The 25,463-nt window shown below is 44.1% G+C and overlaps 1 protein-coding gene and 1 long non-coding RNA gene across 2 annotated transcripts; one reads left to right on the top strand and one right to left on the bottom strand.

Annotated features, from left to right (window-relative positions):
- Positions 1-4,110: 4,110 nt before the first annotated feature.
- Positions 4,111-17,392, bottom strand: LOC147980221 (uncharacterized). Its single transcript, XR_015599777.1, has 7 exons — positions 16,910-17,392; positions 16,736-16,817; positions 16,610-16,627; positions 16,382-16,505; positions 15,400-15,763; positions 14,743-14,869; positions 4,111-4,327 (listed from the first exon to the last, which is right to left on the bottom strand). It is a non-coding gene; the product is annotated as an uncharacterized LOC147980221 (long non-coding RNA).
- A 4,552-nt stretch (positions 17,393-21,944) lies between these two features.
- LOC125546899 (uncharacterized) lies at positions 21,945-25,263 on the top strand. Its single transcript, XM_087547440.1, has 4 exons — positions 21,945-22,238; positions 22,295-22,432; positions 24,708-24,765; positions 24,853-25,263. Exons 2-4 carry the CDS (start codon positions 22,317-22,319, stop codon positions 25,156-25,158), a joined length of 480 nt encoding a protein of 159 aa, XP_087403566.1. The 5' UTR covers positions 21,945-22,238; positions 22,295-22,316; the 3' UTR covers positions 25,159-25,263.
- Positions 25,264-25,463: the final 200 nt, after the last annotated feature.

Here is a 25,463-nt window from a genome sequence, read left to right as displayed (position 1 = left end):
CAAGACGCTTAATTGGACTTTCACAAAGCACATACCTTGACAAGATTTTGAAGAAGTTCAAAATGGATCAAGCAAAGAAAGGGTTCTTGCCTGTGTTACAAGGTGTTAAGTTGAGTAAGACTCAATGCCCGACCACTTCAGAAGATAGAGAGAAAATGAAAGATGTTCCCTATGCTTCAGCCATAGGCTCTATCATGTATGCAATGCTGTGTACCAGACCTGATGTGTGCCTTGCTATAAGTTTAGCAGGGAGGTACCAAAGTAATCCAGGAGTGGATCACTGGACAGCGGTCAAGAACATCCTGAAATACCTGAAAAGGACTAAGGAAATGTTTCTCGTATATGGAGGTGACAAAGAGCTCACCGTAAAAGGTTACGTTGATGCAAGCTTTGACACTGATCCGGACGATTCTAAAACGCAAACCGGATACGTGTTTACATTGAACGGTGGAGCTGTCAGTTGGTGCAGTTCTAAACAAAGCGTCGTAGCGGGATCTACATGTGAAGCGGAGTACATAGCTGCTTCGGAAGCAGCGAACGAAGGAGTCTGGATGAAGGAGTTCATATCCGATCTAGGTGTCATACCTAGTGCATTGGGACCAATGAAAATCTTTTGTGACAATACTGGTGTAATTGCCTTGGCAAAGGAATCCAGATTTCACAAAAGGACCAAGCACATCAAGAGACGCTTCAACTCCATCCGGGATCTAGTCCAGGTGGGAGACATAGAAATTTGCAAGATACATACGGATCTGAATGTTGCAGACCCGTTGACTAAGCCTCTTCCACGAGCAAAACATGATCAGCACCAAGGCTCCATGGGTGTTAGAATCATTACAGTGTAATCTAGATTATTGACTCTAGTGCAAGTGGGAGACTGAAGGAAATATGCCCTAGAGGCAATAATAAAGTTATTATTTATTTCCTTATAATCATGATAAATGTTTATTATTCATGCTAGAATTGTATTAACCGGAAACATAATACATGTGTGAATACATTGACAAACAAAGTGTCACTAGTATGCCTCTGCTTGACTAGCTCGTTAATCAAAGATGGTTATGTTTCCTAACCATGAACAATGAGTTGTTATTTGATTAACGAGGTCACATCATTAGTTGAATGATCTGATTGACATGACCCATTCCATTAGCTTAGCACCCGATCGTTTAGTATGTTGTTATTGCTTTCTTCATGACTTATACATGTTCCTATAACTATGAGATTATGCAACTCCCGTTTACCGGAGGAACACTTTGGGTACTACCAAACGTCACAACGTAATTGGGTGATTATAAAGGAGTACTACATGTGTCTCCAATGGTACATGTTGGGTTGGCATATTTCGAGATTAGGTTTTGTCACTCTGATTGCCGGAGAGGTATCTCTGGGCCCTCTCGGTAATGCACATCAAATAAGCCTTGCAAGCATTACAACTAATATGGTAGTTGTGAGATGATGTATTACGGAACGAGTAAAGAGACTTGTCGGTAACGAGATTGAACTAGGTATTGGATACCGACGATCGAATCTCGGACAAGTAACATACCGATGACAAAGGGAACAATGTATGTTGTTATGCGGTCTGACCGATAAAGATCTTCGTAGAATATGTAGGAGCCAATATGGGCATCCAGGTCCCGCTATTGGTTATTGACCGGAGACGTGTCTCGGTCATGTCTACATTGTTCTCGAACCGTAGGGTCCGCACGCTTAACGTTACGATGACAGTTATTATGAGTTTATGCATTTTGATGTACCGAAGGTTGTTCGGAGTCCCGGATGTGATCACGGACATGACGAGGAGTCTCGAAATGGTCGAGACATAAAGATTGATATATTGGAAGCCTATGTTTGGACATCGGAAGTGTTCCGGGTGAAATCGGGATTTTACGGGAGTACCGGGAGGTTACCGGAACCCCCCCCCCCGGGAATCATATGGGCCTTAGTGGGCCTTAGTGGAAAGATGAAAGGGCTGCCCATAAGGGCTGCGCGCCTCCCCCCTCCCCTAGTCCTATTAGGACTAGGAGAGGTGGCCGGCCACCCCTCTCCCTCTTTCCCCCTTGGGAATCCTAGTTGGAATAGGATTGGGGGGGGGGGGGAGTCCTACTCCCGGTAGGAGTAGGACTCCTCCTGCGCCTCCATAGGGCTGGCCGCACCCCTCCCCCTTGGCTCCTTTATATACGGAGGCAGGGGCACCTCTAGACACACAAGTTGATCATTGAGATCGTTCCTTAGCCGTGTGCGGTGCCCCCTGCCACCATATTCCACCTCGATCATATCGTTGTAGTGCTTAGGCGAAGCCCTGCGTCGGTAGGACATCAAGATCGTCATCACGCCGTCGTGCTGACGGAACTCTTCCCCGACGCTTTGCTGGATCGGAGCCCGGGGATCATCATCGAGCTGTACGTGTGCTAAGAACTCGGAGGTGCCGGAGTAACGGTGCTTGGATCGGTCGGATCGGGAAGAAGACGTACGACTACTTCCTCTACGTTGTGTCAACGCTTCCGTTGCGATCTACAAGGGTACGTAGATCATACTCTCCCCTCGTTGCTATGCATCACCATGATCTTGCGTGTGCGTAGGAATTTTTTTGAAATTACTGCGTTCACCAACAGTCTGGACACTCACTTTTCTCCCCCACACTAGTAGAACGCCCGTGCGTTGTGACGGGCTTTTAATTTATTTATTTTGGATTACACCTAGTTAAATGGCCATGCGTAGCTACGGGCAACAAAACCTCTTACCGAAACTAAAGCTTGGCATGAGATACTTGTCACAGTATGTTTTGTGTGTACATGTACAATTCATACATATATCTATGCATCATTGGCGTATTCACCTTTTTGACCTCATCTCCAGTGAGCATCCCATCATCGTTCTTGTCACGCCTGCTAATGTCACACTCCCAAAGGATTTTTTTTTCAGTAGGTTCAATTGATTTAATCCAAAACGGAGATGCGAACATAACTTAGCCCAACAATGTGGAGTCAAAGACTTTCCCACAAAAAAAAAGCTACAAGTAAGATCTGGCCAATCGTCTCCATCAAGAACTCCTTGAGCTGATACTTGTTATTGTCTTCCTCCGGCATTATGTTCCTCTTTCTCAACATGTACCGAGTTCTCCATGCCTTGAATTAAAAGACATGTCCATTAGTCCACATGCCATGAGTCGTTTAGTCTATCAATGGAAGTATTGCTTCTTTTGGTCTAATAAGGTATGGGCATTAATTATTAAGATCCAGATTAGCAGCTAGGAATAGGGGTGCTCATAATGCACTTGATTTTGGGCCGGTACCTTGCCAACTCTTTGGCAAATAGGAACATATCATGGTATATGAAAAGACAGTCGCAAGGAATATGTGTCCTTTATATGGGAATAAAGAGGTATTCTGCACTGTCCAGTAGTCTCGTCCTTCAATTTTTTTGAACATCAGTACAAACACAAGCGCTCATATACACGTGCACACACTTACCTCTATGAACGCACACACGCACACCCTACCCCTATGAGCATCTCCGAAAGACTGAGCCGGCATATCATTTTGAAATTTACGAAGTCCGTAGGCACCTCGTCGTCGACGGGAACGTCTCCTCCCACTGAATGTGCATAACCGAAAATCTTGAAATAAATCCAGGAATAAATGCGAGCACCAGGATTTGAACCCTGATGGGCTGGAGATACCACAGTACATCTAACCATCCACCCACAGGTTGGTTCGTAGTCTCATCCTTGAATTGTTTTGCTATAATTACTCAAGTTTTGTGCTCCTGAGGTAACATAGAACCGGCAAATCCAAAAGGAAGTGTGTGTGTCATGTCTCATGTGTGTGTTTCTGGGTGGATGTCTGTCTGTGATAAACTTTACATTAAGACAAAAAAATAGCTTTGAATATCACTATAATTATATATAACGGTGGTAGTCTCGTCCACTGTCCACTTCTCCAATGTTCAAATTCAAGTTCCATAATTTGTATAGATATCTTGCCATCTGGAAAAATTTGCTCATCTACCCACCCTTACTACTTGTGACAGATTATATGATCAGATAACCCTGTTATGTTAAAAAAACAGATACTTCACGGTCTAGACTAATTAGAAATTGAAATGTACTGAATGTGTGATCTATTGCAGGTTTAATGAGATTATGATGTTGTTGCAAGGCACACAAAATGAATAGTTGCTTGTTGTATACAACAAAAGTGGCACCATATAAAACCAGATGGGTGTTGATCATCAGGCTGGGCCATACAAAAGAAGTTTGCTTACTCGAGGAAATATCACATGTCCAAATTGCCCTGGTTCCCTAGATGTATAAACTGTCACCCTACAAACAAACATGACCTATCAGAATAGACCACAAGATGCAATAATAACAAGATTGAACACGCAAGCACAACGGGAGAAAAAACAACGGCGAAACCATATGAAGGTCATTATGCAGTTGGCTTAAGTTACACCATTAAGCAAATAACTACCCACACCAGTAGAATCTCCAGAACTTATAGAACCATATCATGTAATATTCCACTGAAAACAAGCATGACACACATGCTAAATGCTCGTAAACATTACTACGGAACTTTCCCCAAAATAACTTTGCTTGTCAACCATGAATCCACTTAACTTCTTGTTTTCTCAACAATATCTCTATATTTTTAATTCTTGTAAACCGAACACAACAAAATATACCACTATGATTATCTACAAGAAATTACCTAATTTCATGCTGGAACTATAATTTAGTTCTAACATCCTCATTGCTTAAATCTGAAAACAGATTTCAGTCATTACTAACTAAATGTTAGGCATAAACTTGTTTGGCTAAAACTCTTACACTCTGGACGGCAATAATGCAAAAAAGAAACCATTGGTCTTTTTGTATCAACTCAAAAATATGCATGGTTTTGTACCAGTTTTAAATAGACTGATTATGTCCAGTTCAATAACAGGAAACAATTGCGAGTTCCTAGTTCGGTGTATGGACGGAGAGGTGACCCTGAAACATCAAAAACGAGTTTGGGATGAACTTGCCCCTTTTTGGGCCCAGTCTCTTCCGCTATGATATTTTCTCCTTTAATTTTTCTTCCCTGCTCCCAGTCGTCCGATGCGGCGGCATAGCGGCAGAAACTACCCACCTTAACCTGATGCTGAGCAACATGCATGGACTGCTACTTTCCTCTATCTCTGCGGTGGTTGCCTCTCTCCCAATTGGCTTGGCCGCAGGCACACAACACAATAGCCCATGCACAGCCACCCATCCTGATCGTGTGCTACTTTCTCTTCTTCCTTCCTAGCCTCTCCTTCTCCATCGGTTGCTCCCTGCCACTGCTTTCGCAAGCAATAGTAGCCCTCGAGCCACAGACACATCTTCCGCTCTCACATTATTCCTCCTCTCTCACATTATTCCTCCTCTCTCACATTATTCCTCCTCTCTCACATTATTCCTCCTCTCTCACGGAAAAAAAATTACGTGCCCGGTTCGTATGTTCCACCCGTGAGACCCTCGTCGATTCACGGCACATGTTAATTTCAATCTCAATGCCCCAGTCCCAATTACCAGCCAGCATCCTTCCTTTGTTTGACAACCGTCTATTCCTTTTCTATGAATTGGCGACAAACCGGCTTTTCCGTTCCTAATTGCACATCTAAAGGAGAGAAACAAACAAACCAGTCTAGAGCCGACGGGGGTCATGCGGCACGATGGCACGATCTCTCACCTATGGCGGCCGTGCAATGCTGACTCCGTGTCCTCGCAGGACATGTGGAGCTGCTCTGTCACGCCGTGTGGCCAGTTGTGCCGACGGGGGTCATGCAGCACGATGGCACGATCTCTCACCTACGGCGGCCGTGCAACGCTGACTCTGTTGAAGGAAATATGCCCTAGAGGCAATAATAAAGTTATTATTTATTTCCTTATATCATGATAAATGTTTATTATTCATGCTAGAATTGTATTATCCGGAAACATAATACATGTGTGAATACATAGACAAACAAAGTGTCACTAGTATGCCTCTACTTGACTAGCTCGTTAATCAAAGATGGTTATGTTTCCTAACCATGAACAATGAGTTGTTATTTGATTAACGGGATCACATCATTAAGAGAATGATCTGATTGACATGACCCATTCCATTAGCTTAGCACCCGATCGTTTAGTATGTTGCTATTGCTTTCTTCATGACTTATACATGTTCCTATAACTATGAGATTATGCAACTCCCGTTTACCGGAGGAACACTTTGGGTACTACCAAACGTCACAACGTAACTGGGTGATTATAAAGGAGTACTACAGGTGTCTCCAAAGGTACATGTTGGGTTGGCGTATTTCGAGATTAGGTTTTGTCACTCCGATTTTCGGAGAGGTATCTCTGGGCCCTCTCGGTAATGCGCATCACTTAAGCCTTGCAAGCATTACAACTAAATGAGTTAGTTGCGGGATGGTGTATTACAGAACGAGTAAAGAGACTTGCCGGCAACGAGATTGAACTAGGTATTGGAATACCGACGATCGAATCTCGGGCAAGTAACATACCGATGACAAAGGGAACGACGTATGTTGTTATGCGGTCTGACCGATAAAGATCTTCGTAGAATATGTAGGAGCCAATATGGGCATCCAGGTCCCGCTATTAGTTATTGATCGGAGACGTGTCTCAGTCATGTCTACATTGTTCTCGAACCCGTAGGGTCCGCACGCTTAAGGTTACGATGACAGTTATATTATGAGTTTATGCATTTTGATGTACCGAAGGTTGTTCGGAGTCCCGGATGTGATCACGGACATGACAAGGAGTCTCGAAATGGTCGAGACATAAAGATTGACATATTGGAAGCCTATGTTTGGATATCGGAAGTGTTCCGGGTGAAATCGGGATTTTACCGGAGTACCGGGAGGTTACCGGAACCCCCCGGGAGCTATATGGGCCTTAATGGGCCATAGTGGAAGAAGAGGAGAGGCAGCCAGGGCTTGGGCCGCGCGCCCCTCCCCCCTAGTCCGAATAGGACAAGGAGAGAGGGGGCCGGCGCCCTCCTCCTTCTCTCTCTCTCTCTCTCTCTTTTCCACCTCATGAATCCTAATCCAACAAGGATTGGGGGAGAAGTCCTACTCCCGGAGGGAGTAGGACTCCTCCTGGCGCGCCATATGTGGCCGGCCGGCCTCCCCCTCTTGGTCCTTTATATACGGAGGCAGGGGCACCCCAGAGAGACACAAGTTGATCCACGTGATCTATTCCTTAGCCGTGTGCGGCGCCCCCAGCCACCATAGTCCTTGATAATACTGTAGCGGAGTTTAGGCGAAGCCTTGCTGCTGTAGTGCATCAAGATCGTCACCACGCCGTCGTGCTGACGGAACTCTTCCCCGAAACTTTGCTGGATCGGAGTCCGGGGATCGTCATTGAGCTGAACGTGTGCTAGAACTCGGAGGTGCCGTAGTTTCGGTGCTTGATCGGTCGGATCGTGAAGACGTACGACTACATCAACCAAACGCTTTCGTTGTCGATCTACTAGGTATGTAGATCACACTCCCCCCCTCGTTGCTATGCATCACATGATCTTGCGTGTGCGTAGGAATTTTTTTGAAATTACTACGAAACCCAACAGTGGCATCCGAGCCTAGGTTTTATATGTTGATATTATATGCACGAGTAGAACACAAGTGAGTTGTGGGCGATATAAGTCATACTGCCTACCAGCATGTCATACTTTGGTTCGGCGGTATTGTTGGATGAAGCGGCCCAGACCGACATTACGCGTACGCTTACGCGAGACCGGTTCTCCCGACGTGCTTTGCACAGAGGTGGCTTGTGGGTGACAGTTTCTCCAACTTTAGTTGAACCAAGTGTGGCTACGCCCGGTCCTTGCGAAGGTTAAAACGGAGTCAAATTGACAAACTATCGTTGTGGTTTTGATGCGTAGGTGAGATTGGTTCTTACTTAATCCCGTAGCAGCCACGTAAAACTTGCAACAACAAAGTAGAGGACGTCTAACTTGTTTTTGCAGGGCATGTTGTGATGTGATATGGTCAAGACATGATGCTGAATTTTATTGTATGAGATGATCATGTTTTGTAACCGAGTTATCGGCAACCGGCAGGAGCCATATGGTTGTCGCTTTATTGTATGCAATGCAATCGCGATGTAATGCTTTACTTTATTACTAAACGGTAGTGATAGTCGTGGAAGCATAAGATTGGCGAGACGACAACGATGCTACGATGGAGATCAAGGTGTCACGCCGGTGACGATGGTGATCACGACGGTGCTTCGGAGATGGAGATCACAAGCACAAGATGATGATGGCCATATCATATCACTTATATTGATTGCATGTGATGTTTATCTTTTATGCATCTTATCTTGCTTTGATTGACGGTAGCATTATAAGATGATCTCTCACTAATTATCAAGAAGTGTTCTCCCTGAGTATGCACCGTTGCGAAAGTTCTTCGTGCTGAGACACCACGTGATGATCGGGTGTGATAGGTTCTACGTTCAAATACAACGGGTGCAAAACAGTTGCACACGCGGAATACTCAGGTTATATTTGACGAGCCAAGCATATACAGATATGGCCTCGGAACACGGAGACCGAAAGGTCGAGCGTGAATCATATAGTAGATATGATCAACATAATGATGTTCACCAATGAAACTACTCCATCTCACGTGATGATCGGACATGGTTTAGTTGATTTGGATCACGTAATCACTTAGAGGATTAGAGGGATGTCTATCTAAGTGGGAGTTCTTAAGTAATATGATTAATTGAACTTAAATTTATCATGAACTTAGTCCTGATAGTATTTTGCAAATTATGTTGTAGATCAATAGCTCGCGTTGTTGTTTCCCTGTGTTTATTTTGATATGTTCCTAGAGAAAATTGTGTTGAAAGATGTTAGTAGCAATGATGCGGATTGGATCCATAATATGAGGTTTATCCTCATTGCTGCACAGAAGAATTATGTCCTTGATGCACCGCTAGGTGACGGACCTATTGCAGGAGCAGATGCAGACGTTATGAACGTTTGGCTAGCTCAATATGATGACTACTTGATAGTTTAGTGCACCATGCTTAATGGCTTAGAGTCGGGACTTTAAAGACGTTTTGAACGTCATGGAGCATATGAGATGTTCCAGGAGTTGAAGTTAATATTTCAAGCAAATACCCGAGTTGGGAGATATGATGTCTCCAACAAGTTCTATAGCTAAAAGATGGAGGAGAATCGCTCAACTAGTGAGCATATGCTCAGATTGTCTGAGTACTACAATCGCTTGAATCAAGTGGGAGTTAATGTTCCAGATAAGACAGTGATTGACAGAATTCTCTAGTCACCATCACCAAGTTAGTAGAACTTCGTGATGAACTATGATATGCAAGGGATAACGGAAACGATTCCCAAGCTCTTCGTAATGCGGAAATTGACGAAGGTAGAAATCGACATCAAGTGTTGATGGTAGACAAGACCACTAGTTTCAAGAAAAGGGCAGAGGGAAGAAGGGGAACTTCAAGAAGAACAGCAAGCAAGTTGCTGCTCAAGTGAAGAAGCCCAAGTCTGGTCCTAAGCCTGAGACTAAGTGTTTCTACTGCAAAGGGACTGGTCACTGGAAGCGGAACTACCCCAAGTAATTGGCAGATAAGAAGGATGGCAAAGTGAACATAAGTATATTTGATATACATGTTATTGATGTGTACTTTACTAGTGTTTATAGCAACCCCTCAGTATTTGATACTAGTTCAGTTGCTAAGATTAGTAACTCGAAACGGGAGTTGCAGAATAAACAGAGACTAGTTAAGGGTGAAGTGACGATGTGTGTTGGAAGTGGTTCCAAGATTGATATGATCATCATCGCACACTCCCTATACTTTCGGGATTAGTGTTGAACCTGAATAAGTGTTATTTGGTGTTTGCGTTGAGCATGAATATGATTTGATCATGTTTATTGTAATACGGTTATTCATTTAAGTAAGAGAATAAATTGTTGTTCTGTTTACATGAATAAAACCTTATATGGTTACACACCCAATGAAAATAGTTCGTTGGATCTTGATCGTAGTGATACACATAATCATAATATTGAAACCAAAAGATGCAAAGTTAATATGATAGTGCAACTTATTTGTGGCACTGCCGTTTAGGTCATATCGGTGTAAAGCGCATGAAGAAACTCCATACTGATGGACTTTTGGAACCACTTGATTATAAATCACTTGGTACTTGCGAACCGTGCCGCATGGGCAAGATGACCAAAACACCGTTCTCCGATACTATGGAGAGAGCAACAGATTTGTTGGAAATCATACATACAGATGTATGTGGTCTGATGAATATTGAGGCTCGTGGCGGATATCGTTATTTTCTCACCTTCACAGATGACTTAAGCAGATATGGGTATATCTACTTAATAAAACATAAGTCTAAAACGTTTGAAAAGTTCAAAGAATTTCAAAGTGAAGTTGAAAATCATCGTAACAAGAAAATAAAGTTTCTACGATCTGATCGTGGAGGAGAATATTTGAGTTACGAGTTTGGTGTACATTTGAAAAATTGTGGAATAGTTTCGCAACTCACGCCACCCGGAACACCACAGCGTAATGGTGTGTCCGAACGTCGTAATCGTACTTTACTAGATATGGTGCGATCTATGATGTCTCTTACTGATTTACCGCTGTCGTTTTGGGGATACGCTCTAGAGACAGCTGCATTCACGTTAAATAGGGCACCATCAAAATCCGTTGAGACGACGCCTTATGAACTGTGGTTTGGCAAGAAACCAAAGTTGTCGTTTCTAAAAGTTTGGGGCTGCGGTGCTTATGTGAAAAAGCTTCAACCTGATAAGCTCGAACCCAAATCGGAGAAATGTGTCTTCATAGGATATCCAAAGGAAACTATTGGATACACCTTCTATCACAGATCCGAAGGCAAGACTTTTGTTGCTAAATTTGGAAACTTTCTGGAGAAGGAGTTTCTCTCGAAAGAAGTGAGTGGGAGGAAAGTAGAACTTGACGAGGTAACTGTACCTACTCCCTTATTGGAAAGTAGTACATCACAGAAAACTATTTCTGCGACACCTACACCAGTTAGCGAGGAAGCTAATGATGATGATCATGAAACTTCAGAACAAGATACTACTGAACCTCGTAGATCAACTAGAGTAAGATCCGCACCAGAGTGGTACGGTAATCCTGTTCTGGAAGTCATGCTACTAGATCATGATGAACCTACGAACTATGAAGAAGCGATGGTGAGCCCAGATTTCGCAAAGTGGCTTGAAGCCATGAAATCTGAGATGGGATCCATGTATGAGAACAAAGTGTGGACTTTGGTTGACTTGCCCGATGATCGGCAAGCAATTGAGAATAAATGGATCTTCAAGAAGAAGACTGACGCTGACGGTAATATTACTGTCTAAAAAGCTCGACTTATCGCAAAAGGTTTTTGACAAGTTCAAGGTGTTGACTACGATGAGATTTTCTCACTCGTATATATGCTTAAGTCTGTCCGAATCATGTTAGCAATTGCCGCATTTTATGAAATCTGGCAAATGGATAAACAAAACTGCATTCCTTAATGGATTTACTAAAGTAGAGTTGTATACGATGCAACTAGAAGGTTTTGTCGATCCTAAAGGTGTTAACTAAATATGCAAGCTCCAGCGATCCATCTATGGACTGGTGCAAGAATCTTGGAGTTGGAATATACGCTTTGATAAATTGATCAAAGCATATAGTTTTATACAGACTTACGGTGAAGTCTGTATTTACAAGAAAGTGAGTGGGAGCACTACAACATTTTTGATAAGTATATGTGAACAACATATTGTTGATCGGAAATAATGTATAATTTTCTAGAAAGCATAAAGGAATATTTGAAAGGAGTTTTTCAAAGAAAGACCTCGGTAAAGCTACTTACATATTGAGCATCAAGATCTATAGAGATAGATCAAGACGCTTGATAAATTTTTTCAATGAGTACATACCTTGACAAGATTTTGAAATAGTTTAAAATGGAACAGTCAAAGAAAGAGTTCTTTCCTGTGTTGCAAGGTGTGAAATTGAGTAAGACTCAAAGCCCGACCACGGTAGAAGATAGAAATAGAATGAAAGTCATTCCCTATGCCTCAGCCATAGGTTCTATAAGGTATGCCATGCTGTGTACCAGATCTATTGTATACCCTACACTGTGTTAAAGCAAGGGAGTACAATAGTGATCTAAGAGTAGATCACTGGACAACGGTCAAAATTATCCTTAGTGGAATAAGGAAATATTTCTCAATTATGGAGGTGACAAAAAGGTTCGTCGTTAAAAGTTACGTTGATGCAAGTTTTGACACAGATCTGGATGACTCTAAGTCTCGATCTAGATACATATTGAAAGTGGGAGCAATAAGCTAGAGTAGCTCCGTGCAGAGCATTGTTGACATAGAAATTCACAAAATACTTACGGATCTGAATGTGACAGACCCGTTGACTAAAATTATCTCACAAGCAAAACATGATCACACCTTAGTACTCTTTGGGTGTTAATCACATAGCGATGTGAACTAGATTACTGACTCTAGTAAACCCTTTGGGTGTTGATCACATATCGATGTGAACTATGGGTGTTAATCACATGGTGATGTGAACTATTGCTGTTAAATCACATGGCGATGTGAACTAGATTATTGACTCTAGTGCAAGTGGGAGACTGAAGGAAATATGCCCTAGAGGCAATAATAAAGTTATTATTTATTTCCTTATATCATGATAAATGTTTATTATTCATGCTAGAATTGTATTAACCGGAAACATAATACATGTGTGAATACATAGACAAACAAAGTGTCACTAGTATGCCTCTACTTGACTAGCTCGTTAATCAAAGTTGGTTATGTTTCCTAACCATGAACAATGAGTTGTTATTTGATTAACGGGATCACATCATTAAGAGAATGATCTGATTGACATGACCCATTCCATTAGCTTAGCACCCGATCGTTTAGTATGTTGCTATTGCTTTCTTCATGACTTATACATGTTCCTATAACTATGAGATTATGCAACTCTCGTTTACCGGAGGAACACTTTGGGTACTACCAAACGTCACAACGTAACCGGGTGATTATAAAGGAGTACTACAGGTGTCTCCAAAGGTACATGTTGGGTTGGCGTATTTCGAGATTAGGTTTTGTCACTCCGATTGTCGGAGAGGTATCTCTGGGCCCTCTCGGTAATGCACATCACTTAAGCCTTGCAAGCATTACAACTAAATGAGTTAGTTGTGGGATGGTGTATTACAGAACGAGTAAAGAGACTTGCCGGCAACGAGATTGAACTAGGTATTGGAATACCGACGATCGAATCTCGGGCAAGTAACATACCGATGACAAAGGGAACGACGTATGTTGTTATGCGGTCTGACCGATAAAGATCTTCGTAGGATATGTAGGAGCCAATATGGGCATCCAGGTCCCGCTATTGGTTATTGACCGGAGACGTGTCTCGGTCATGTCTACATTGTTCTCGAACCCGTAGGGTCCGCACGCTTAAGGTTACGATGACAGTTATATTATGAGTTTATGCATTTTGATGTACCGAAGGTTGTTCGGAGTCCCGGATGTGATCACGGACATGACAAGGAGTCTCGAAATGGTCGAGACATAAAGATTGATATATTGGAAGCCTATGTTTGGATATCGGAAGTGTTCCGGGTGAAATCGGGATTTTACCGGAGTACCGGGAGGTTACCGGAACCCCCCGGGAGCTATATGGGCCTTAATGGGCCATAGTGGAAGAAGAGGAGAGGCAGCCAGGGCTTGGGCCGCACGCCCCTCCCCCCCTAGTCCGAATAGGACAAGGAGAGAGGGGGCCGACGCCCTCCTCCTTCTCTCTCTCTCTCTTTTCCACCTCATGAATCCTAATCCAACAAGGATTGGGGGAGAAGTCCTACTCCCGGAGGGAGTAGGACTCCTCCTGGCACGCCATATGTGGCCGGCCGGCCTCCCCCTCTTGGTCCTTTATATACGGAGGCAGGGGCACCCCAGAGAGACACAAGTTGATCCACGTGATCTATTCCTTAGCCGTGTGCAGCGCCCCCAGCCACCATAGTCCTTGATAATACTGTAGCGGAGTTTAGGCGAAGCCCTGCTGCTGTAGTGCATCAAGATCGTCACCACGCCGTCGTGCTGACGGAACTCTTCCCCGACACTTTGCTGGATCGGAGTCCGGGGATCGTCATCGAGCTGAACGTGTGCTAGAACTCGGAGGTGCCGTAGTTTCGGTGCTTGATCGGTCGGATCGTGAAGACGTACGACTACATCAACCAAACGCTTCCGTTGTCGATCTACTAGGTATGTAGATCACACTCCCCCCCTCGTTGCTATGCATCACATGATCTTGCGTGTGCGTAGGAAATTTTTTAAAATTACTACGAAACCCAACATCCGTGTCCTCGCAGGACATGTGGAGCTGCTCCGTCACGCCGTGTAGCCAGTTGTGGCGATGAACTAAATGAGCTATATTGTTCAGGCCGAGAGGCACAACGGCGTGTCATCCTTACTAAGACACTTCACTGGTTTTAGAAGTCTTTCACTGACATAAATTATTGTGAGTTTCCTTTGCCCATATTAATATATATGAATCCGTGCCAAGCAGAAAATGTAATTTTAGTCAGATAACCCACAATGGCGATATAGTTTTCAGAAAATATACATCGTACCGGCTAAATTATATTAAAAAGTGAAATATAGAAGATTCACCTTATGCCTGGAAAGCACCTTTCCAATCATCTTTATCAGTCACCAAACACCATCATAAGTCTTGTATTTGAGTGCATTGTCAATCTTCACCAATGACTATAATGCCACATGATGCTTGATGCTTGTTCTAAAAATGCATAAATGATTTATCAGTGGAATTGATTGAACGTGCAAAAATAATAGTAATAATCATATATGAGCTTCATAATATACTTATTTATTACTACGGGGAGGTAGCATTGCAGTGTTTTTTAAGATAAATGCACAAATTTAGGAGATTAGAGCTGATTCAGTTCAACCAAGTTGCCATTTCCCAGTGGCCAGTGCTCATCTGGACAACCTGAAAAAAAGAAGGAAAACTGTACAATAGAAGCTATAGAACATACACATGCTGCATGTAATTCATAGTAAGTGCTCAGCAATGCAATACCAAATCAGAAGAGAAATTTCTTCAAACAAGTCGTGGACAATGTGAGTGAATATACTCCATATATCTACTGAAATCCAAATGGACAGCTTGGCTGGTGAGCTTACAGATCAGTTACAAGCTTCTGATAGAAAGTAGAAATCTAGGATTCTGAGTCTTTCTTCCATTTGCCAACGCAAGCAATCTAAAAAATTAAAAAGAAAAAAATGCAAAAAGGAAAAGGAGGGGACCTTCTGTGTGAAAATTTGAAGGCTTATTAATGGATTGTGTGCCCAGCCACAACCATCCACGCAGATGAGCCGCCCCAAAGTCTTCTAGACTCATACGATCTATGGTCATGCCATCATGATTAGAACATCGATGCATCCGAGGAAACGCCAGCCTGTGAGCCTACTAACCCCCGCCGATCCGGCTGAACAGCGTCACGATCGTACCAAGGAGGCGCCGCTCCTTGCAGGGAGGGCCACGCCGATGCCATGGTGGGTACGGCCGCGCCTGACGCCACCGAGATGAGCAGCGGGCGGCTGCCTCAAAGAGGGGGGCGAGGGCGACAAGCTTGGAGGGAAGTGAGGGGCAAGGCATGACCACCAATATCTGTAGATGAACAACTAAGCTACAAAAATGACTATATGAAAGGAGATTAGCAATTGTTTTCTCGCTCCACTCGTAAACATAACAAGCAATTTTTCTTCAAAGTAGGTCTTACCCTATTTTTGTAAAAGAAAGGCCAAGCACCTTCATGTCTAATAAAACGTTCTATAGCAAATCAATGGAACCAATCAGGCTTCTCTTAATATGCTGATATGCATGGTACTAAATTCCAAATTGGAACTACAACTGACTTCAATATATTCAAGTTCGACAGTGAAAATAGTACTAAGCTTAGCAACGGCCTGCCCAATACCTACTTTCTACCCAGATGCGCAATTGCAAGGTTCAGCTGATTAAGATGCTCGAGTTTATCTGCAATGGTAGAGCATTATCTTTCTAATTCAAATTCAAAGCTAACAATCACACCGGAATATAACTATCACTATGGCAACTGTTACGAAGATGAATCCCTCCTTTCTCAAAGTCGATACGCAAGTTATTTGCTGCCTTCCCATATTCCTCTGGTAGGCAGGGCACCTTCACTCTCAGCGTTTAGTACCGCGTTTTATAAAGTAGTATATGTGTTCAGGTACTGCAGAAAATCACAGAAATGAATGTTACCGTTCTGGTTTGGTCATTTCACTCTGCTCTCTCCCTTTTCACAGATGCCATTTATGTTATAGACCTTACTTGAAGATGCTCATAATTCGTCATTGATGCCTTATCTGCTTCCTCCGTAAACTCCCTAGTTCACATACATATTTATATTCAGTAAAAGAAAACTGAAAACACTTTGCTGCAGAGCTTCCAAATTATTACACAAGAAGCAAGCAGACGTCATCCAATCACCTATCTGAGTGCGTGTCCCTGCACAGCTCCACCGAATCAATGACCAAGCAAACCTAGCCAATCATCAGCCAACCCACATCAAACTACACAGATTAAATAAAACGTAACCAAAGAAGAGTAACTTACAGTGTTGGAGATCTCATCCATGGTGTGAACAATCTCAGCAGAGGGCGGCAGCTACCCAATGTGGCCAACGAGCTTGTCCGACCTGCAAATTTAACCAAACAGTCATAGAAAATTTAGCAATGGATTGTTGTGGTGGGGTAGTGTTAGGGATCGAAGGGGTTTTTTTCCCCTTACCGCTGGATGACCTCGTCGAGCGACGAAAGCCCTTTGCAGTGTGCAGCACATAGAAGCCGTACAGCCGCCGACCCGGCCGGGTCGAGCAGACCGTCGAGAGGCACGCGCACCTACCCGGCCACGCACCCGGCGCTGGCCAGCGCCCACACGAACGTGGTCTCCGGCGGTAACGACGCCATCGACACAACCAGTTCCAGCGCGCCCGCCCACGCCGCCGGGCCCCAGCACGGCCACCAACATCGCTCCTCGCCCCCCACCAGCAATGCCCCCACGAGCGGATGCATCAATCAGAGGAAGAACCAACACCTCCCCTTGTGGTCTCCCCCGCTGGTGGCTGCTCTCCTTCCCGACTCCGGCTTCCAGCGGACGACGCTCCGATGAAGAGTGCGCCGACGAGGGCGTCTTGGGGGACGGCAGGGAGGGGAGAGAGGATGTCGCTTGGGGAGTTGGGGAGAGGCAGGAAGGGGTTGCGTGATTGATGAGTTTTTTTTTCTAGGTGAAGCGGTGAAAAAGGAAAGAGGAAGAGGGCTTATTAGGATTTGAGAAAGATCGACGTATTAGGAAAATTAGGATTTGGAATTGATTGTCATGAAATTAAATTTTATTGATTGGTAACGTGCTATCAGTTCCTGCCCGTTTATAACGTGTCTAGTTAGGAAACTTTGGAAAGGTTAGGAAACTTTTTATTGTGAGGGTAAAAAAATTAACGTGAGTAGATATGGTGGTGGGATGTGAGACGAAAATAAACCGGACGAAAAAAAATCAGACGAAAGTGGTGGGACTATTCAACCAACTCATCCATTAGGAGTAGAGATATTGGCTGGATTTGGGAGAGCCCAAGCTGTCCAAACGTTGGATTTCGGGGAGCCAATTGGGCCTCCGTTTGATGTTTGAAGAGGGAATCTCAAACATACACATTATAGCCCATAGCAACGCACGGGCATTCTACTAGTTTAAAATATATACACGAGGTGTTTAAAATATATACGCGAGGTGGTACTAAAACCGTTTCGTTCGCCGTCACTGCTACAAAACGTTTCGCCCGTACGACGCTCGATTGGGCTTAGTCTAACGAGATAGGCAAGTGGGCTTTTTTATTGGAAGATTTCTTATATGGGTTGCTACGTGACTTGGCTCGTCCGAATCAGGTGTACGCGAGGACGGGGTAAACAACCAAACCAACCCTCTGCCTCCTCCCCTGCTCTCGCCGTCGCCCGCAGAACCCCACCCAAGCCCTCGCTCGCTCGTCGGGATCCAAAGCGGCCGCGGCAGCCGGGAGCAGACGCGCGCGGGAGGAGTAGTTCGGGTCCGCGCCGCCGCCATTTGCCTCGGTCACCACCGCCGTCCGCGCCGCCGCCCTTTGCCGTCGCCACCACCGCCGTCCCCGCCGCGGCCACCACCACCGTTCAAACTGCTCTCGGCCGTTGCCGGGGATCCCGGCCACGCAGCAAATCCATCGCAAAGGATCTCAAGGCCTGCCGCCCTGCCCGGCGCACCCATCCAGAGGCACATGTTCTCCACAGATCCATTGGATCCCTTGCCGCCTCTCCTCCTCCTTTTTCATCGTGGCTTGCCTTGGATGCTAGATTTTGCAATTCCTCACCTGCAGTATGGAAGTGCATTTTGACAATCACACGACAACCCTTAGCAAGCCTTTTGTGGAAACATCGAGTACTGTTTAAGATATGTTGCCCACGGGAAACTAATTAATGTATTTGGTCGATGTACAGGGCTACGTAGTGGTTGCAGTCTTGTATTGGCAAGTGAACAATTGAGTGTTCATTGGCAACAAAAACAAGTGAATAATATCATGCCATAATTTTGTGTTGCTTCCCAGGCCTGGGTAGATGATGTATTGTACTCCCTCTATTTCTAAATATAAGTTTTTTTAGAGATTTCGAATGGACTACCACGTACGGATGTATATAGACATTTTAGAGCATAGATTCATTCATTTTGCTCCGTATGTAGTCACTTGTTGGAATCTCTAGAAAGGCCTATATTTAGGAACAGAGGGAGTACTTCTGCATGGAAATCTACAAATTGATTATCTGCATACTATTTGATTGTACTTCTCCAAGATCTTAGCATATACCATCTTAGTAACTTCGGAAACTTCCTGGTGGGACATAAGTTTAGGAGTATAATTTATCATTGTACAAGTGCGTACTGAACCTTAATAACAATGGGATTCTGTTATTTCTTTTTCAATTTACTTGCACTCGTCAAAAATCTGGTGTATAGAGCAGCACTGTTCGGTCTGCGCGGTCATATTATTCTGAATTTCAAGGAACAAAAATGATGTATATTTGGAGACGTAGGGGTTGAGGAACCTAATGTTCTTGAAAATTTTAAATATTGAAATGGCTGTTTTGATGCAGCAGAAGGCTTTTTCCTAAAGGGATTGAGATTACCAGGATTCAGATTGGATCCCTGCTGTGTCAGTGCAGGAGAATTGCTCGAAAGGCATGACATGACCGATGCTGATTACGCCCGAACTGCCCTCCTTTGACATAAAAGATTCCCGAGCCCCTCGACTGAAATCCCGACTAAACTGCAAGTTTCCCTTCTTGAAATTACTGCGTCTGAAGCTTCCAATCTCGCCAACTTCGCCGGAGAACCGTGCGCCCGTGCTCGAGCAGAGGTACCAATTTTCAGTACTGTTTTTAGGGGCTTTTACGTGAATCCCATGCATGGCTTTGTGGCATGCAAGACTTTCCTGCTAGACAAGAAGAAAACAGAACCATCACGCTTGCCCTACTGTAGCAACCTTCAAAGCACGACATAACGTGGGCTCTCTCAATGTCAGTTCATTAGCTGAGCTGATTTCACATGCTAACATCATGTAATCTTTTTTCTACATTGCACATTTATCAGTTGGATTACATCGTTGACTGCAGTTCAGATCATTATCATGTATGTTGCTCCTTTGAAAGTTAGACTTCATAAAGAAGCAATTTGATCCGACCACAATACCTCTGAATAGATGCATCATGGATTTGTGGGTTCACCATCTTGGAAGGTGCAATTCTGGTGATGGTGTCATAATTGATAAATATGTACATTGCTTCATATGTTGGATAGTTTTGGTGGCCTTCTGTGTGAGGTAGACTTGACTGATGAGGGCTTGAAAAGGGGCCTTGGTTGTCTGTCAACTGAAAACTCTGTTTGTGCACAACCTACATCCTCTATGAGAAGGAACTGGATGGAGCAAGGTCTATATGCCTCAAATTGCTTAAAGTTATGCTAAGCTCACTTGATTTACCCACTAGAGTAAACAAAAACTGGGTCCAGAACTACTGCATGCGTAATGCAACACTTCTTTTATGTACTACCTCAATGTGGGAGTGTGAACTGTTGATCCCACTAAGTCTGCATTTGTTAAAACATGGTGTTTTGGTAGGAGATGACTGTCAACTCATGCAACGGTTAGAGCAAAGTAAGGTATTGCCTCACCCTCTTTATACCGTCTGATTTCACTTACTCATTGGTGCATTTACTAAAAGATAAACTTCTGATACTAAAATGCTATTTTTTTCTTGAGAAAAATTGTAATGGCCATATCTTTCCTTTATGTTCCATTGTTATTTATCTGTTTTTGATAATCTTAATTCTTACTTTTCATTGTTTATCTCTAGGTATGCAAAGAAGTTGGATTTGCGACAAGTTTATTTGGGAGTTTGGTTATGCTCCAATTTAATATACATTTGCTGAACATACAGTATCACATGAATCCTTCTTCAGGTCATTTCCAAATGTCCAGTTTTATGAGAGGAAGATTAGCATGGCGGCCAAGTTGAAGGTGCACTTCCACGCCGGCGGCCCGAGCTCGACGGCAATCCGACGCAGGCGGCGTCCACCAGCAGCTCCTCCTCCAAGGACGGTGGGCCACGCGCAAGAGACCTACGTGCAGATTTGCTGTTTCATGTCATTTATTTGCTTATTTCCCTTTTGGTCTTAATTCAAGTTTTTGTTTGTAATAGTTGTTCATGGGATGAAATTTCCAAATCACGTTGGTTTGTTTGCATACCCAAATTGTAATAATTATATTTTATTACTTTTCATCGTGGATAGAGATGTATTTGTCCTCATTTTGCTTTTGAACCATGGAATTTCTTGACAAGTACGTATATGGTGTTGCTTTCCCTTCTTTCACTCTTATATTTCACTCTTATATATATGGAGATTCGCATGAAGAATTGGTGCTGTAGGTGCCATGGGCAGGGGCATAATTCCGCGAAATGCAATGTGGAGTTGTCTGTTGATCCCTCCTGGACTAGACCCATATAGTTAGTTTTTATTTGGCTTCGATTATATGGCATATGTCCTTGCATGCTATGTAACGATTAGTCACAAATGGGGTGTTATTTTGTTTATCGGAGCATCATTTAATGTTGAATCATGCTATTTGAGTGGCGTAAATAAATTGTTTTATAGCTTTGTAAGAACATATTAATTATCTTTTATGTTGCAATGTAGCCCATTGAATATTTTCAAGGATGTATAGTGTTTTCTTTCTCCCGTTACAATGCACGGCCCTTTTGCTAGTTAGTTTTAATTTTCTCTTATGGTGCTATTTTTATAGTGGCGAACCGAGCTCGTGTACAATACGATATTTATGCCTGCGAGCTGATGCATAATGGGCTGCCATGTGCCACCTTTATAGTGCTGCTAAAGCTCCACTTCTCATCAGCTAGGCGAGGTGGTACTAAAATTACCTGCGTCTGCTCACTTTTGCCAGTGCCCCATGCGGCTGCATCGTGAAATAAGGGATGCAGTCACTCCCAGGCTCTCTCAGAGTTTAGCAACTCTCGGCCGTCGGATCGGGTTGCTTGATGGATCTTGGGCCATCGGATGAACCGCGTGGAAGATCTCGTCCGTCGGATCAAAAAAAGTTATTGCTGCAATGAATAGTTAGCTCCGTTTCATGCCACCGCCCGTAAAATTGGGTGGCCGCCGAGGGCATTTTCGTAATTTTGCCTAGGGGTGTATAAAAGGCGACGGCCCGCGTGGAGATGACCTAGCCGCTCCCCGGCCCGCACTCGCGCCCCCTCCCTCGTCCTCGCCGCCCGCCCGCATCGCCCCGCCCTCTCCTCTCCCTCTCCCTCCCTCGGTCCTCGCTGCCCCGCCCGCATCGCCACCGCCCCGCCCCGCCCCGCGCCGCGCCGCCATCTCCTTCGCCTACCAGGCCGCCGCCGCCCCGCCGTCTCCTCGACCCAGCCGACCACCCCGGCGCGGCCACCGTTGACGGCGAGGAGGAGGAGCACGGCGGAAAGGAGGAGGACAGCCAGGGGAGGAAGGACGGCATCAACGTCTCGTCTCCGTCTAGGTTCGCATCTCTCTCTCTCTCATAGTTCCCTTTCTTAGATCGACTCTCCCTGTCAGATTCTCCTGTACCCAACACGAGATGGAGAGAGGGATGTTTGGAAGGAGATGGGAGGAACAGGAGAAGGGAAGGAGAAGTTGTGCCACAACCATCCCGTCCACTGCATCGTGCGCGGCGACCGGTTGGGTTCTGGATCGGTGAGCACCCTGTCCACTTCCCCATCCCCCTCTCTCTTTTGTGGGTTTACCTGTTCATCCGCTAAAGATCTATTCGGTTAAATATGTTAATCTGTTCATCCTCTCGGCTCAGGAAGCAACTCATTTTGGATGAGAACAAAAACACTAAAATATGATGTTGATCTTGCACAAAAGGAAGAACGGTGGTGTCACATAAGCATGGCTCGACCTAGCCTTGATCATGGTAGCCTCTTAGGTGTTCCTACTTGCTACTATCCATGCTACCTGAAAACCCAGCTTATTTCACCACCAGCTCCAAAGCAACGACAGAATGTAGGCATCACCGTATATAATTTTATTGCATATTGCTCAACTCCTCTATGAATTTGCTTACAAGCGTGTCCTCTATGAATTTGCTTACAAGCGTGTGTGACTACACTTGCTATGCACATGTACTATAGACAAGTCGGCAGGACCTCACATCACAACACCTGAGCGAGTCTGGCAAGGCTTGCTCGCCATGGCCTACCGCGTCGGCGAGACGGGGCGAGCACGTGATCACCACCAACAGGTCCTTTGTCACAACACCCTAGCAAGCGAGATGTTTAGACAAAGATATATGATACAGTACTATCAACATATGTCATAGACGAATAGTATATATCCTTCTCTTCACAAGCACAAGACTTGATTTTGATAAATTGTGTTACCATTTCTGTGGCATCAACATTTGGAAGGACACACCATCCGAATCCTCTATAATAACTGAACCATTACTATTACAAGCAACCTCCTACATCTTCCTTCCAAAAATTCAGATGATGGTTTAGTTGTTTATATACATGTGCCATCTCTTATGTCTGAAATATATATTCTACTACCGGGTTGGCTGGCACCTGGCAGGCTGCGCTTTCTATCTACTTGTGACGCCCCATCATGTTGGTTTACATTTGGAGCAAAAATGCTGCTGAGCATTTGGTGTGACTGATTGCACTATCCATTTAGTGTTGTCTGGACATATGCTATGTAGTGGACACAATTATTTAGAAAAATTTCAAACCTTAACATTTACAGGAAGCTTTACATATGTTTGGATTATGGGTCCGCTGTAGGTTTGCATAGATAAATAAATAGCACTCTTGCTATCAAAGTGTGTGTTTCATGGGCCTTTCTTTGTTTGAGGGAAATAACTCAATTTTGTATCAGCCATACTTCTGCTATATATATGGAAACAATCGGTGTCTATTTCTTTTTTATCTGAACTGAGACATAATTCTACTATATGTAAACAATCATTGGTTCTTTCTTTTTTATCTAAACTGAGAAATAACTCTAATCAATTGTTTTTTTATTTAATGTCTAAGTATCTTCCTTACCCGAAACTTGTGCCAAAACTGGTATTTCTTTCATGTGTGCCTTGTGCCATATATTATCCAACCCCCTCTACTTCTGTACAGTTTTTTGTGGCAAAAGATTACTGGCACCATGTGAATCTTAAGCTCCATCATTTCCTAATTTTTCTCTCCTGGTCGCCTCTAGGTTTCTTGGCAAGGCGATGGTGTATGAACCTTGTGCGCCTGCCTAGCTGTATTGCGGCTCGAGGATGCGGTGGAGGCACTAGTAGAAAACAGGGCTTTGGTCCAGGCCGGGTCAGCCCATTAGTCCCGGTTCAGTCCAGAACCGGGACCAATGGGGGCATTGGACCCGGTTCGTGAGCCCAGGGGGCCGGCCGGGCCACGTGGACCATTGGTCCCGGTTCATCTGGACCTTTTGGTCCCGGTTGGTGGGACTAACCGGGACCAATGGGCCTCACTCTTGGCCCACCACCATTGGTCCCGGTTGGTGGCTTGAACCGGGACCAAAGGCTCCCCTTTAGTCCCGGTTCATGCCACCAACCGGGACCAATGAGGTGCCTATATATACCCCCTCGCGTAAGAGCAGAGCACACTGCTCTGTTTTTTTCTGGCCGAGGGGGAGAGGGCTTGGTGGTGCTCTAGCTCACCTCCTATGCACACAAGGTGTTCGATGGAATGCTCGAGCCACACTACTTAAGGTTTCTCCTCTCCAAGCTCGACCTCCAAGCTCCATTTTCCACAATATTTGTCTAGGTTTAGCGGTCCGTCACGCCCCGTCCCTGTCTTCACCGTCGTCGATCACCCGCGCCGAGCTCATCGCCGACACCACCGTGGTGAGCCTCTTGTTCTTATCTTCTTTCTGAAAGGAAAAATATTCTTACTTGTATGTTTACATAGATACTTGTATTATTTTCTTACTTTTATTATTGCATCTTATACAGTGCGATGGTTTTGGTATCCACCCCCATCAGCCCTCGTCCTGTCTATGATTCGGATGTGGTATATATATTATCTTTATAACTATTGGTTCATTTATTGTTTATGAAAATTATGCCGACCAACGTGACATAGATTTTATTTATGTAGGATGTATGTGAATCGGAAATGCCAACCGACCCTATTGTCGAGAGGTTAAATTTAGTTGAAGAAGAAAACAATTTGTTGAAGGAAAAAATAAAAAAAATTGAGGAGGAGAAGATGATATTGGAGTTGCATATTGTGGATGTCGTCGATGATCACAAGATCAAGATGGATGTAATGCGCTTGAAGATTAGAAAGATTAGAAAATATGCCATTCATACCGAGGCTTGGTATCATTATGCCATTGGATCAATTGTTACCTTGGTTGCGATTATGATCGCATTTGTTTTCGCATTGAAATGTTTTACATAGTTTCAATATATGGTTTAATTAATTAGATGCTTTGGAGAGCTATATGTTGTTAGATGAGAACTATGTATGCACTCTGGTTTTAATGTGATGATGAACTTCTATTAATTTGGACACTTAATTATATATAATGCACGCAGATGAACCGGCAATGGATGTACGGTGACAGACACACCTGCGAGTATATTAAGGGCGTGCATGAGTTTCTCGATGCGGCTGAGGCAAACAAGCAGAATGGTTTTATGTGTTGTCCATGCACTGAATGTGGGAATACGAGGTCTTACTCTAACCGGAAAATCCTTCACTCC

Source organism: Triticum urartu, chromosome 3A (assembly GCF_056163025.1).
Source record: "Triticum urartu cultivar PI428250 chromosome 3A, HENAU_Tu73, whole genome shotgun sequence".
In the NCBI taxonomy this organism is placed as follows: domain Eukaryota; kingdom Viridiplantae; phylum Streptophyta; class Magnoliopsida; order Poales; family Poaceae; genus Triticum; species Triticum urartu.
The sequence above is the reverse complement of the archived record's forward strand: the minus strand, read 5'-3'. Positions and strand labels throughout refer to the sequence as shown.